The following is an 11,012-nucleotide window of genomic DNA, read 5'->3' as shown; positions in this document are numbered from 1 at the left end:
AAGTAATGTAAATGTATTCGATTTGTTTTTATGTGGAACGTTTTATGCAACTATTTATTTTTCAATAATTTTGTATAATTTATCACATATAATTTAATTAAAATAATTATAGCAAACGAGGTGTTAATCTATAATGAAATATAAAAGGAGAGGGTATCGAACGAACAGCTGTTGGCCAGTGCTGGAAACGAGCGACATTAAGACATTCCCATTCGGTCGTTGGTCAACATTGTATATTGCATATTGTTTTGGCGCCAAAAGTGACGTACATTAACGCGAGAAAATAATTGAAATTAAGCTTTAAATCACGTCATGAGCTTCTCGCGCAGTGCCCTGCGCTATGCGCACACCAATGGCTACACGGGACTCCTGTACACTCCTCGCGGCGAGTTCATCATCACGTGCGGCACAGATGGAGACATCCGGCACTGGACTTGCATCAGTGACGACGATCCACGCTCCAGTTGCCTGGGCGAATTCGTCATGTGCATAGCCCACACGGGCGGCCGTCTCCTGGCCTCCACGGATCGCAACACGGTGCATGCCTACACCTTTCCTGATATGGACAGTGATGGCATCCTCATGCGATTCACGGCGCCGGCAACGTGCCTCAAGGTGTCTGGCGGTTATACTGCCGCCGGCAGCGAGGATACCACTATTAAGGTGCTTAAAGGAGATACCGCTGGCAATGAAACGGTGCTGGAGGGGCACACTGGTCCAATTCTGGCACTGGACTTGTTTGCGGAGCGAAAACTGCTAGTTTCTGTAGCCGGAGACGGCCAATTGAAGGTGTGGAACTTCGAAGAGGGCAAGGAGCTGAAGACCATAGGTGGCTTGCCAAAGGTCAACAGTTTCGAGAGCGCCAGTCTATATGGCACTCCACATTTCGAGCCACAAAACGGCGAACTTATGGCCTATGCCGTGGACAACGAGATTGTATTGCTCAACACGGCCAACTGGGAAGTGGCATTTAAACTGCGCGACGACTCGGTGTCCAGTAACTACAGCTGCTGCCAGTTCTCGCCCAATGGTGAGCGCCTGGCCGCCGGAACAACCAAGGGCGAGGTGAGCATCTTCGATGTAAAGAAACGGAAGGCTGTGAAGGTGGAAATGCCGCCAAACGACTGCAATGCCATAACATGCCTGGCCTGGAATCTCTCTGGAGAGGTGGAGGTGGCCTTCTGCGATGCCACTGGCCAGCTGGGAACCGTGTTTCTTGGCGATGCAGTCGATGCAGGCAACGGCGAGGGAATAGAGGATGACCAAGCCGAGCTGTTGGGCGATGACTATGAGTTTGAGGCCGGCGATGACTTGGACACCGCAGCGGACGACGGCGATGGCGTTAGTCTGGAGCAGCTTAAGCGCAAGGTGATGAACTTTGCGGAACCCGTAGATCACGATGACGCTTCGAACCAATCCCTGGCCAGCAGTAGCCGAACTGTACCTGCACCCGTTGCTCCGCAAATCAAGCTCTTCAAGCAGCAGGCGGCCTTTCAGCCCAGTGCCACACCGTCCGATCTGGAGCATCGGTACATGGCCTGGAATGATGTGGGCATCGTCACCGCTCATGTGGAGCCCTCAGGCGATAGCTCCATCGATGTAGAGTTCCATGATGCGAGTATTCACCATGCTTTACACATTAGCAACTACAATCAACACAATTTGGCCAGTGTTAGCAGTGGAGCTTTGGCGTTGGCGTCCAACGAATCCAGCAAGTTGGTAGTCATTGCTTTGGCCGCCGCCGGCAACAAGGAGTGGTCGCTCAGCCTGCCGGATTGCGAGAGCGCGGAGGCTATTGTGGCCACCCGATATCTAGTGGCTGTGGCCACCAGCTCGAGTTTTCTACGTATATTCACCGTAATGGGGACACAGCGTGAGGTGCTAACTATACCGGGACCAGTGGTGGCCATTGCTGGACACGAGCACAGCCTGATGGTAGTTTACCATAGTTCTGCGCCCAGTCAGACGCAGCAGCATCTCTCCGCGATGTTGGTCAACATAAATGGATTGAGTTTGCGCCAAGAATACCTGCCCGTTCCGCTGACTCCTGGCCGACAGCTCACCTGGTTTGGATACAGCGACACGGGATCGCCGAGTATTGCCGACAACATGGGTCTGCTGCAGTTGTACCGGCGGAGCAGCAACGCCTGGTTCCCCATCTGCGACACCATGAAGCAAAGCACCAGTGTGTCGAACAACTTTTTTGTGGTGGCTGTATCCGAGAGACGTCAGATTGTCCAGGCGGTCTTGTGCCGCGGCACCTCCTATCCCATGACCAATCCGCGACCCATGCTCCAGGAACTGCGCATGCAGATCCCGCTTTGCGACGTTGAAGTGGAAAAGTCCGAGCTGGAGGATGCCCTGCTGCGCTCCAGTCTGATGCAAATGGAGGGTGCGGAGAAGATGCAGAAAGAGACGGCCATTAAGCTGTTTGCCTTGGCCTGCAGCAGCGAGTGCGAGACGCGAGCTAGGGAATTGATTGAATCCATTGCCTGCACGGATCTCCTTCAACTGGCCGTGAAATACGCCACCAAACGTGGACGCATCCACCTGTCCGACCGCCTGTGCGAACTGCTACCTCAATTGGAGGCCGTCCAGGAGGCTCGCAAGCAACAGACTTTGTTGGGCGCCAGCGGCATCGCGGCCACCATTGTTCTGCCCATGACTCCCACATCGGCCTCCCAGAGTGGCCCAAAGCCCAAGGCCATGGAGCTAAGCTCGGCCAAACGGGGCACCCTCAAGAGATTGGCTAATTCACCCAACATGTTTAAAGCGGCATCGACGGGATCTCGCCCCTCGACTCCGGATATCACACCCTCTCCGCTGGACACACAGGAAAACATATTCAGCGAATCGGAGTCGGATGTTCCCATGGGTAAAACCTCCGATCACAGGACTCCTTTAAATTCGGTTAACCCCTTTGCAATGAAACGCAAACTGGTCGACACTGGGGTCATCTTTGGGTCCGAAAAGCTGAAGCTGGCTAAGAAATAGTCTGTAGATTGTTCAGTAGGCTTAAGACTTATATTTTATATAAATAATATGTAAACTTTATTCCATTCTGTTAACTATATGATAACCAATTTTTATTTGAGCTTTTTAATGAACAGAGTTGTTAGGGATTGATTTAAATTTAAATAATAAAACATACTTTTATTTACATTAAATTGTACATTTTTATAAATTTGATCCTTTTAGCGGATGAGTGTTTATTCAAGGAAAACCGTTAGTTTTGCCATTTCCCAACACCAGCGAAATAGTGTGACCACTCTTCGCGAATAGCAGTAATCGGTCGCTTCGGTAACCACGATCGGCGTACAATCGAAACAGCCTGAATTCGGGACTTTCCACGATTTTCAAGTCAAAGTTATGTGTTCGCTTATTTATATTTTGTAAAAAGTCTTACACGCACAAATTCCAACATAAAAATACACACGCACACATAGGAAAAAAACGCAATATAAATGTCAGGTATAATATAAAAGGAGCCAGCGCCGTAATAAGAAATAAAATAAATTCGTTAAATAATAAACCAAATTAGCCTATATATGTATGCAAGTATTGCGGCAGGGAGTGCACTTCCTTTTGCGTTGTTCACGAAGTTCCTGCACTGGAAGGAAAGCTCGAGAACTCCGTTATAAAAACTCCACTTCCAGCGAACTGATCGCTGTTATTTGGAAGAGCTCTCTGCTGCAGACGCACACACACTGGCAAGCAAACACACAGAGACGTCGGTTTGGGGACTAAAAGTCTTAATAGGGTTTCTATTTCGAATGAAGTTCTAATGGGTTCTAGTATATGAAGCTTTCATTTTAATCATTTTTGAAATAACAATAATCAGAGGTAATATAAAAAAATCCCCTCTTGAAACCCTTGCATATAAAACAGAACGATCGCGCATCGCCCGCTTCATTCGCTAACTGATCGTCTTGCCGTACACTTCGATTGTCAGCTGTTTGGCATTTCTATATAGTATATAGTATATCAACGTCTCTGTGTGTGTCTGCGTCTGTGCTTTGTGTTCGCATTGAATAACTAACTTTTAATGGCGATTGTTCGTGTTTGTTAAAAAACCAGAAACTAATCTAGCGCCCAACAATTATCGATCCCTATCCGTTGTGTGTGAGTGAGTGCATTGCAAATAAAACAACAACAGCAACAAAAACAACAGTAAAAGATCAGTCTAAAGAACATCTAGCCAAAATGACAAAAAATAAAAATCAAAAAAAGAAGGCGTTCGCTGCACAAAACAACAACAACAACAGCGGTGACAATGGTACCGCCACCCCGCCGGACAAGTCGACGCCGCCAGCCAATGGCGGTATCAAGCCACCTGGCACCTACGCCAATGGAATGCTGCGCAATCCGCCGGTTCCGTGGGGTAAGCAATACATATCATATACACGGAGTGTGTGCAGTGCAATTCCATTATAACGGATCCATTTTTACGGCCCACAGAGCGCGAGTTTGTGGGTTCGTTTCTGCTGGAGATGGCCAGGCGCCAGGTGGTCAGCGCCCAACAGGAGTGGTACGTGGACAAGGCCGAGATGCGAAAGATGTTTGAGGAGCACTTGAGAGCCCAGCCCAACTGCAGTGAGATCCGCCAGAAGCTCTCCATTCAGGGAGCTTCGAATGTGAGTTGAAGCATAGTGATAACGCATTATCGTTTTCGTACTTCCTGTACAGTGGGCACTGCCATCTAAGCCACCAGCTAGGGTTGCCTTAGAAAAGTGATTACTAGCATTTTGTAGCTCTGATATACATACATACATATGTACATACATATTTGTACATGCTTATTTTTTTAAGAATTATGTGGATTTTTGATGAACTCAACAAACAAATATTATTACATATCGCGTCAAGATCATATTTTAATGGCTCTATTGCACATTGAAATTTAAATCCATTACTTATTCCATTAAAATGAAGTACATATGTACATATGTATGTATGTTCATATCGTTTGTGGTCTTTTAAATATTGAATATAATACGAAAAGTATGTAAACGAGCTTTGTGTGTATATTTTATCTTACACTACGCAGTGCTATATCTTAAGTCGGTTTCACCGTATTTTCCCTTTAAATAAAGTAAGTTGGAATATTTTCGTTATATGGCTGACATACCCAACTGCACATTGTATACGCACAAAATATAAACATTTCTCAAGTTACTCAATACGAACCATGTAGAACCGAGTTAGGACTGAATTCGTACGTTCGTACATAAATTGCTTTGTTCAGCTGCAGCCGAAGCATTGAAATTTTACCCCTTTTATTAGAGCCACATAGCGATTTGCTCGCTTGTCGCCTATAATGAGTCCATGAGTCATCTGGGTTCTGGGTTCATTCGCTTGGCTAAGTTCTATATACTTGCTGACATATCCATAAACAAAAATCTTAGCCTTTAGGTTTGTTGCAGAAATGTCTCAAAGGAAGTAAACAATCGAAGTGTTGTGCGCAATATATGCTGATAAAGCAACAATCGAATTATTTACACTTCTAAGTGGGTATAATTGGTTTGTAGTAGCGGTTTTGTACTTGTTCTTATGAAGAAACATATGTTAAATATATAAATAAATACATACGTACGTTTTCATAACTTTTAAAAACTACCTCAATAAAAATGCTCTTGAGTAAATTGATATGTGCTCCATGGTGTGTATGCATGGAAATAAAAAATAGGTTTTCAAAAACAGACTTCCACTATTAATAAATTTTTTATAAACAGTAATTGTACATGCATATTTTTTATATGAATTAAGTGGACTTTTTATGAACTCAACAAACAAATATTATTACATATCGCGTCAAGATCCTATTTCAATGGCCCTATTGCACATTGAAATTTAAAACCATTACAAAATGAAAACGATTTAGAGTTTACAAATACTGGAACATTTTGGGCTCTCCCCTTCAGTTTTCCATTTCAAAGGGGCCGCAATGATCTGATATTGGAAAAACCAAAAAACAAAAAAAGTACAAGTTAATTAGGCTTACAATGTGTTGGTCTTTGGTGTTCATATGGTGAAATTCGAAACGTCATGTGATTCCTCATTTCCAATGCGAAGAGCATTTGCTGACCGTAAAGATATCGCAATCCTGCTCCATTGATTGACATAAACAATAAGATCCGGAATTAAATGCAATATTTTTCCAAACTCCCTAGATTGGTTCTCTGCTGCACAGGACGAACTTTCTAATAAACACGCCGCGGGGAAATCCCAACTATCGCATCAAAGACTTCTCCTTAATGGAATTTCGGAAAGAAAAGGTTTATTTTCTGGACGAACAGCACCGACAGCGGGATGCCGCCTCCACGACCAATGCGCCCGGAGGAGCTCCTGTTGAGGGTAATACTCTGCTAGCCGAAGGTAGTCTATCTATTATTAAGAAAAAATAATCTCCATATGCATGAGAGCTTTATTGGCAGAATACAAACTGGATACGAATGCAACGGCTACGCTGCTAAAATATCAAAAGACGCTGTTGCTGAAGCCGCAGAAGGATTTCGAGCTCAACTCCCTGGGATGCTATATCTGCCAGGAGAACTTCGAGACAATTGAGAAGTATGAGGAGCATGTGGAGTACCATGGCGACGATTCTGATTTTCAGTCCCTCAAAAAGATGGTGAAATAGTAAGTAATACAAATTTGTTTTTTATTTCCATTACTCTTTACTCATATTATATCCTTTTCGCAGTCCTTCGTCCATGGTGTCCCTCTCTTATCAAAACTGTGTGGACAGCCACTACTTTGGATTCACCCTAAAGACCTTCCGCAGTGATCTGGTTGTGGAGAAGTTCATCATAGTGCAGTTGCGCCAGTTTTACTACGTGTATGGTGCACAAATGCCTCTGCATGTGCCTGAAAGCGGGGAACTTGTATTCTTCGTGGACTCCCACGTCTTTATGATCCTTCGGGAGCAGCCCATCATTATCGCGTTCATCATCCAGGGGACGAGATATGTGGAGCAGCATCACTTCATGCGCACAGAGGCACTGCCCAAGGCTAGCTTCAACATCAATCCATATCGACTGTGTAACAAGGAGATCTTTAAGAGCAAGGGTCTTCCACCAGCCACTCCACCCACTCAGGTTTTGAGCGCTCTGAAGCACGAGGATGCCCAGCTGCGTTTGGCCGAGTTAGATAAGCACTATCAGGACTACTGCGAACGGGGTAGGGAGATTACCCAGGAAAATCTTACCGGCACACTGCGCACATTGCTCCAGGTGGAGGACATGGAACGGTTGCAGCGTTATCTCTCGCTCAAGCAATCGAAAGTGGAGCTGCACCAGTTCGGGCGGGAGCTTTCGGTTAAGATGCGACTGGGTACCGCTACTATGAGCGTAGAGGACATTCTCTCCCCTGGCGACGATGTGCTAATCATAAACGAAAAAGGTAACCCGAAATCAGGTGTACGCCAGATGTTGGAAAACAACAATAAAGTGCTCGAATTGGCACTCAAGGATTTTGACTCCATCTTGCAGTGGGCTCGCAATGTTGACGAGCAGTTCGGATCGCTAAACAAGCAGCTACGAGTCTACTTTGCCCGCATCCTTGGTGTTTCAACGCAGCGGGTGAACATCACTTGTGAACGCCAGCTACCGGACAACACCACCTACACCCTGATATTTCGTCCATTGCGGGCAATAATGCGTTATCAGTATCGAGCCCTCCAGCAGCTGACCCTTACCAGGCACAGTGACGTTCAGCGGATCCTGTTTCCCAGTGAAATTCCACCAATGCCGAAGGCCAGTGGAGTACTTCAGCTAAACAACAAAGGCATATCGAGCAATCCGGAGCAGATGCAAGCGATTCGACAGATTGCGCTAAGCCAAAGGCTTCCAGCTCCCTACATCGTGTTTGGACCACCGGGAACGGGCAAAACAGAGACCATCGTCGAGGCCATTTACCAATTGTATGTAAATCGACCCGAAACGCACATCCTAGTGATGGCTGGTTCAAATACGGCCTGTGACGAGGTGGCACTTCGACTTTTACGGGCTATCGCCAAAGCACCAGACAGTCACCCACGACCGCTGGCCCGTATCTTTGCTGCCAGCTGCGATCGGCGCATCGACAATATTGACGATTTGCTTCTAGAGTATTCCAACATGTATGGTCTGCACTTTTATCCGGCCGTGCAAGCGGTGCACCAGTATCGAATCGTGATTTGCACACTCAGTTTGGCTGGAAGGCTGTCTACCGGAGGCTTCGCCACGGGCAATGTGTATTCGCATGTTTTTGTGGACGAGGCAGCCGCTTCCACGGAGGCGGAGGTTTTAATGGGCATCACCTGCACACTATCGCCGACGTCGAATTTGATCCTGTCCGGGGACCACAAGCAGCTGGGACCGGTGCTCCAATCGCAGAGGGCGAACGAATGGGGTCTTGGACTGACCCTTTTCGAGCGACTGCTGCAGAGAAAGTGTTACCAAGTGGACCAGGACGGCAGCTATAACGCGGCTGTGCAGACGCGTCTCATTCGCAACTTTCGTTCACATCCGGAGATTGTATCGCTGTACAACAATCTGTACTACGATGGAAAACTTCAGGCTCATGCCCCCTTGGGTGAGCGATTGTAGTTACTACATAGCATTGATCCAAATAATATATAAAGATATTCATATTTCAGAAACGGTTTGCCGCTACCAAAACTGGTTTCAGCTGCCCAATGCGAACTTTCCTATCATGTTTCATTCCGTTTTTGGCACAACGACGAACGCGAAGAGCTCTCTTAGGTCTGTGGATAGAATGGGGGAGAAGAAAATCTGATATTAATACATGCGCTTTCAATTTTCCAGCCTGTGCAATAGTAAAGAGATCGACGTTGTCATGGATTACGTGAAGGATCTCATGTATTTCGGCATCAATGGTGAGAAGTTATTGCAGACGGATATCGGTATCATATCGCCCTACAAGAACCAGTACCATCGCATTCAGGAACAGCTTAATATGCGGAACTGGTCGCAAATAGATTGCGGATCCGTTGAGCTATTCCAGGGCAAGGAGAAGCATGTGGTCATCGTGTCCTTTGTGCGCTCTTTTACACCCAAACTTGGATTCTTGAACAATGAACGGGTATGTGTTTGTTTATAAAATTATAGAAGGAATCATGAAAATGAGAAAAACATTAGTCCATCGAATTAATTATATTTCACCTCGCTTAGCGTTTGAACGTTCTGCTTTCGCGTCCGATATCTCTGCTTATTCTCATCGGAAATCCACGGACGCTAAGCCAAAACAAGGACTTTTGCCATATTATCGATATGTGTCGTGAACGGAATACCTTGGTTGGGGTGCCATACCTTAACGAAAATTTTGATCCGACTAAAAAGAACGGAGGAGCAGCTGTGGATCATCCTACATCAGGGCTAGGGCAACCCCTCAAGCGAAGTAACTATTTCCAGCAGTTCAAGTGTCGCCAGAGAAACAAGTCGTGAGCAAGGAAGTAACATTCGAATACAATTCAATATCGTGCATTTCCGCTCCTATTGCGCAATAAAACGGAATGAGATGGTCATAGTTTTTAATTAACGGATTGCTTGTTTCTCTGGCGCAATCATTCTTAAGTTATATCAAACCTCTAATCCACATATTTTCGCAGATTGCCGTGGTAAGAATCCAGCTCAGGCCGTAAAGCTGTCATATTCCAAAAATGAGCTGCTCAAGTTGGGGATGGAGTGTAAGTCGAAAAAATCTGAACTGGAAACATTGTTTGACGAGTTGCCGAAGGTTCCAAGCTCTGACGACCTCAATGTGGACGCAGTTCGTTCGCTAGAGGACCAACTTAAAGATATTAAATTGGAAAACAAATGTACGGATGCAGGACCATCGATCCCAGTTATTCCTGCTCCACGATCAGCTGCACCATCAGTAAGACCAAGACCGAGTCCTTCTGCTTCACCGGGACTAGCAATACCAAAACTCCCGGTTCCCAAGTCATTAGATCCCCTTTCCAAACGCGAGGAGCGCCATATTAACGGAGTGCCTTGTGGCATTGAAGCGCTGCATTCGGTGGCTCAGACAACCAGGCCTTCGGCTTACAACCACATTCCCAGTGACCATCTTCGGTTCGAGAACTTGCGTCGCACGTCCGAAGAGATTCGTCGTCAGACGGCTTTCAATGAGCAACGCCGTGCTCCGCCATTACGCCAGCCCCATGGAAACTGGCACGAATTCGATTGGACACCACTACAGAGCGATCGAGCGCCCCCACAAAAGAAGAAATCCGACTGTATCATTTCATAATTGTAGCTTCTTTCGGAGCACATCACAATCTATAGGGACGGTGCGGTTGCTTCACCTAAAAAGCGATCTCGCTGTCCTCTTTTTGACTTTGCTATTGGCATTTGTGCGATCTGCGATCATCCATGCGCCAAGTAGCAAAAAAAATACCTACCAAATAGACTCGCACCTGATGTGCGTCCATCCGAAGAATAGGGCCAAAAGAATGGTTCACCTCAGCCACTGAGGTAGCCTCAAGCTTTTGACCTCCATTCTTCGCTGGGTCGCATCCTTTGCGAGTGTAATTGATTCGAGCATATACATGGAGCGCTCAAAGTGAACACTTTTTGGTTGCAAAAGCCAAAAGCTTTCGAGTTATACTACGGATCGTAATCCGCAATATAAGCCGTAAGCCTTGTATCCACTTCTGACTCCAGGTTTGTCTTTGAGTGTTATAATCAAATAATAATTTACTGATTAGGGGGACCAGGATAAATCCATCCATATTTGCCCCACAAAAATAAACATGTAATCCGCACAGGATAATTTCTTTTGTAACCATTCCATATTTAAGTAAAAACATGTGGACTCCTTTGTTATGAGGTATATTTCCGTGAACATCCAGAATCCATATGTAATATATGCCCGTCTTTAAATAATAAATTCTGAACTATCTAATTAAAAGAAAACTCTCCGGTTCATTTTGAGGGCGAGGAAATGTTGGGTCTGGTTCGAGTTTAAGTTTTGGCTTGAGTAGGCTCGGATTTGGCTTAGATTTTATT

At 45.8% G+C, this 11,012-nt stretch overlaps 2 protein-coding genes across 3 annotated transcripts; both read left to right on the top strand.

Annotated features, from left to right (window-relative positions):
• Nucleotides 1–210: 210 nt before the first annotated feature.
• On the top strand, nucleotides 211–3,158 carry LOC6549515 (WD repeat and HMG-box DNA-binding protein 1). The gene has a single exon (XM_001975661.3). The coding sequence runs from the start codon at nucleotides 313–315 to the stop codon at nucleotides 2,992–2,994; it is 2,682 nt and encodes an 893-aa protein (XP_001975697.1). The 5' UTR covers nucleotides 211–312; the 3' UTR covers nucleotides 2,995–3,158.
• Nucleotides 3,159–3,273: 115 nt separating this feature from the next.
• On the top strand, nucleotides 3,274–10,900 carry LOC6549516. 2 transcript variants are annotated; one of them, XM_001975662.3, is made up of 10 exons: nucleotides 3,274–3,471; nucleotides 4,078–4,381; nucleotides 4,459–4,634; nucleotides 6,171–6,375; nucleotides 6,435–6,639; nucleotides 6,704–8,574; nucleotides 8,639–8,744; nucleotides 8,808–9,084; nucleotides 9,174–9,399; nucleotides 9,611–10,900. In XM_001975662.3, the coding sequence occupies exons 2-10, from the start codon at nucleotides 4,204–4,206 to the stop codon at nucleotides 10,252–10,254; spliced, it is 3,888 nt and encodes a 1,295-aa protein (XP_001975698.3). In that variant the 5' UTR covers nucleotides 3,274–3,471; nucleotides 4,078–4,203; the 3' UTR covers nucleotides 10,255–10,900. The 2 variants fall into 2 exon arrangements, with proteins under 2 accessions (XP_001975698.3, XP_026836405.1); XM_026980604.1 differs by lacking the exon at nucleotides 3,274–3,471 and adding an exon at nucleotides 3,624–3,730 and having other exon boundaries at nucleotides 3,889–4,381.
• The last annotated feature ends 112 nt before the right edge of the window (nucleotides 10,901–11,012 follow it).

This window comes from Drosophila erecta, unplaced genomic scaffold, assembly GCF_003286155.1.
Source record: "Drosophila erecta strain 14021-0224.00,06,07 unplaced genomic scaffold, DereRS2 tig00000092-arrow-pilon, whole genome shotgun sequence".
Lineage (NCBI taxonomy): Eukaryota > Metazoa > Arthropoda > Insecta > Diptera > Drosophilidae > Drosophila > Drosophila erecta.
The sequence above is the reverse complement of the archived record's forward strand: the minus strand, read 5'-3'. Positions and strand labels throughout refer to the sequence as shown.

What these genes read in the sequence shown, in the direction of transcription:
- LOC6549515 (XM_001975661.3), top strand. Translation starts at nt 313, where the DNA reads ATGAGCTTCTCGCGCAGTGCCCTGCGCTATGCGCACACCAATGGCTAC.
- LOC6549516 (XM_001975662.3), top strand. Translation starts at nt 4,204, where the DNA reads ATGACAAAAAATAAAAATCAAAAAAAGAAGGCGTTCGCTGCACAAAAC. An exon ending in CAATCCGCCGGTTCCGTGGG is followed by an intron (nt 4,382 to 4,458) that starts GTAAGCAATACA and finishes TACGGCCCACAG; the next exon opens with AGCGCGAGTTTGTGGGTTCG. An exon ending in CTCAAAAAGATGGTGAAATA is followed by an intron (nt 6,640 to 6,703) that starts GTAAGTAATACA and finishes TCCTTTTCGCAG; the next exon opens with TCCTTCGTCCATGGTGTCCC.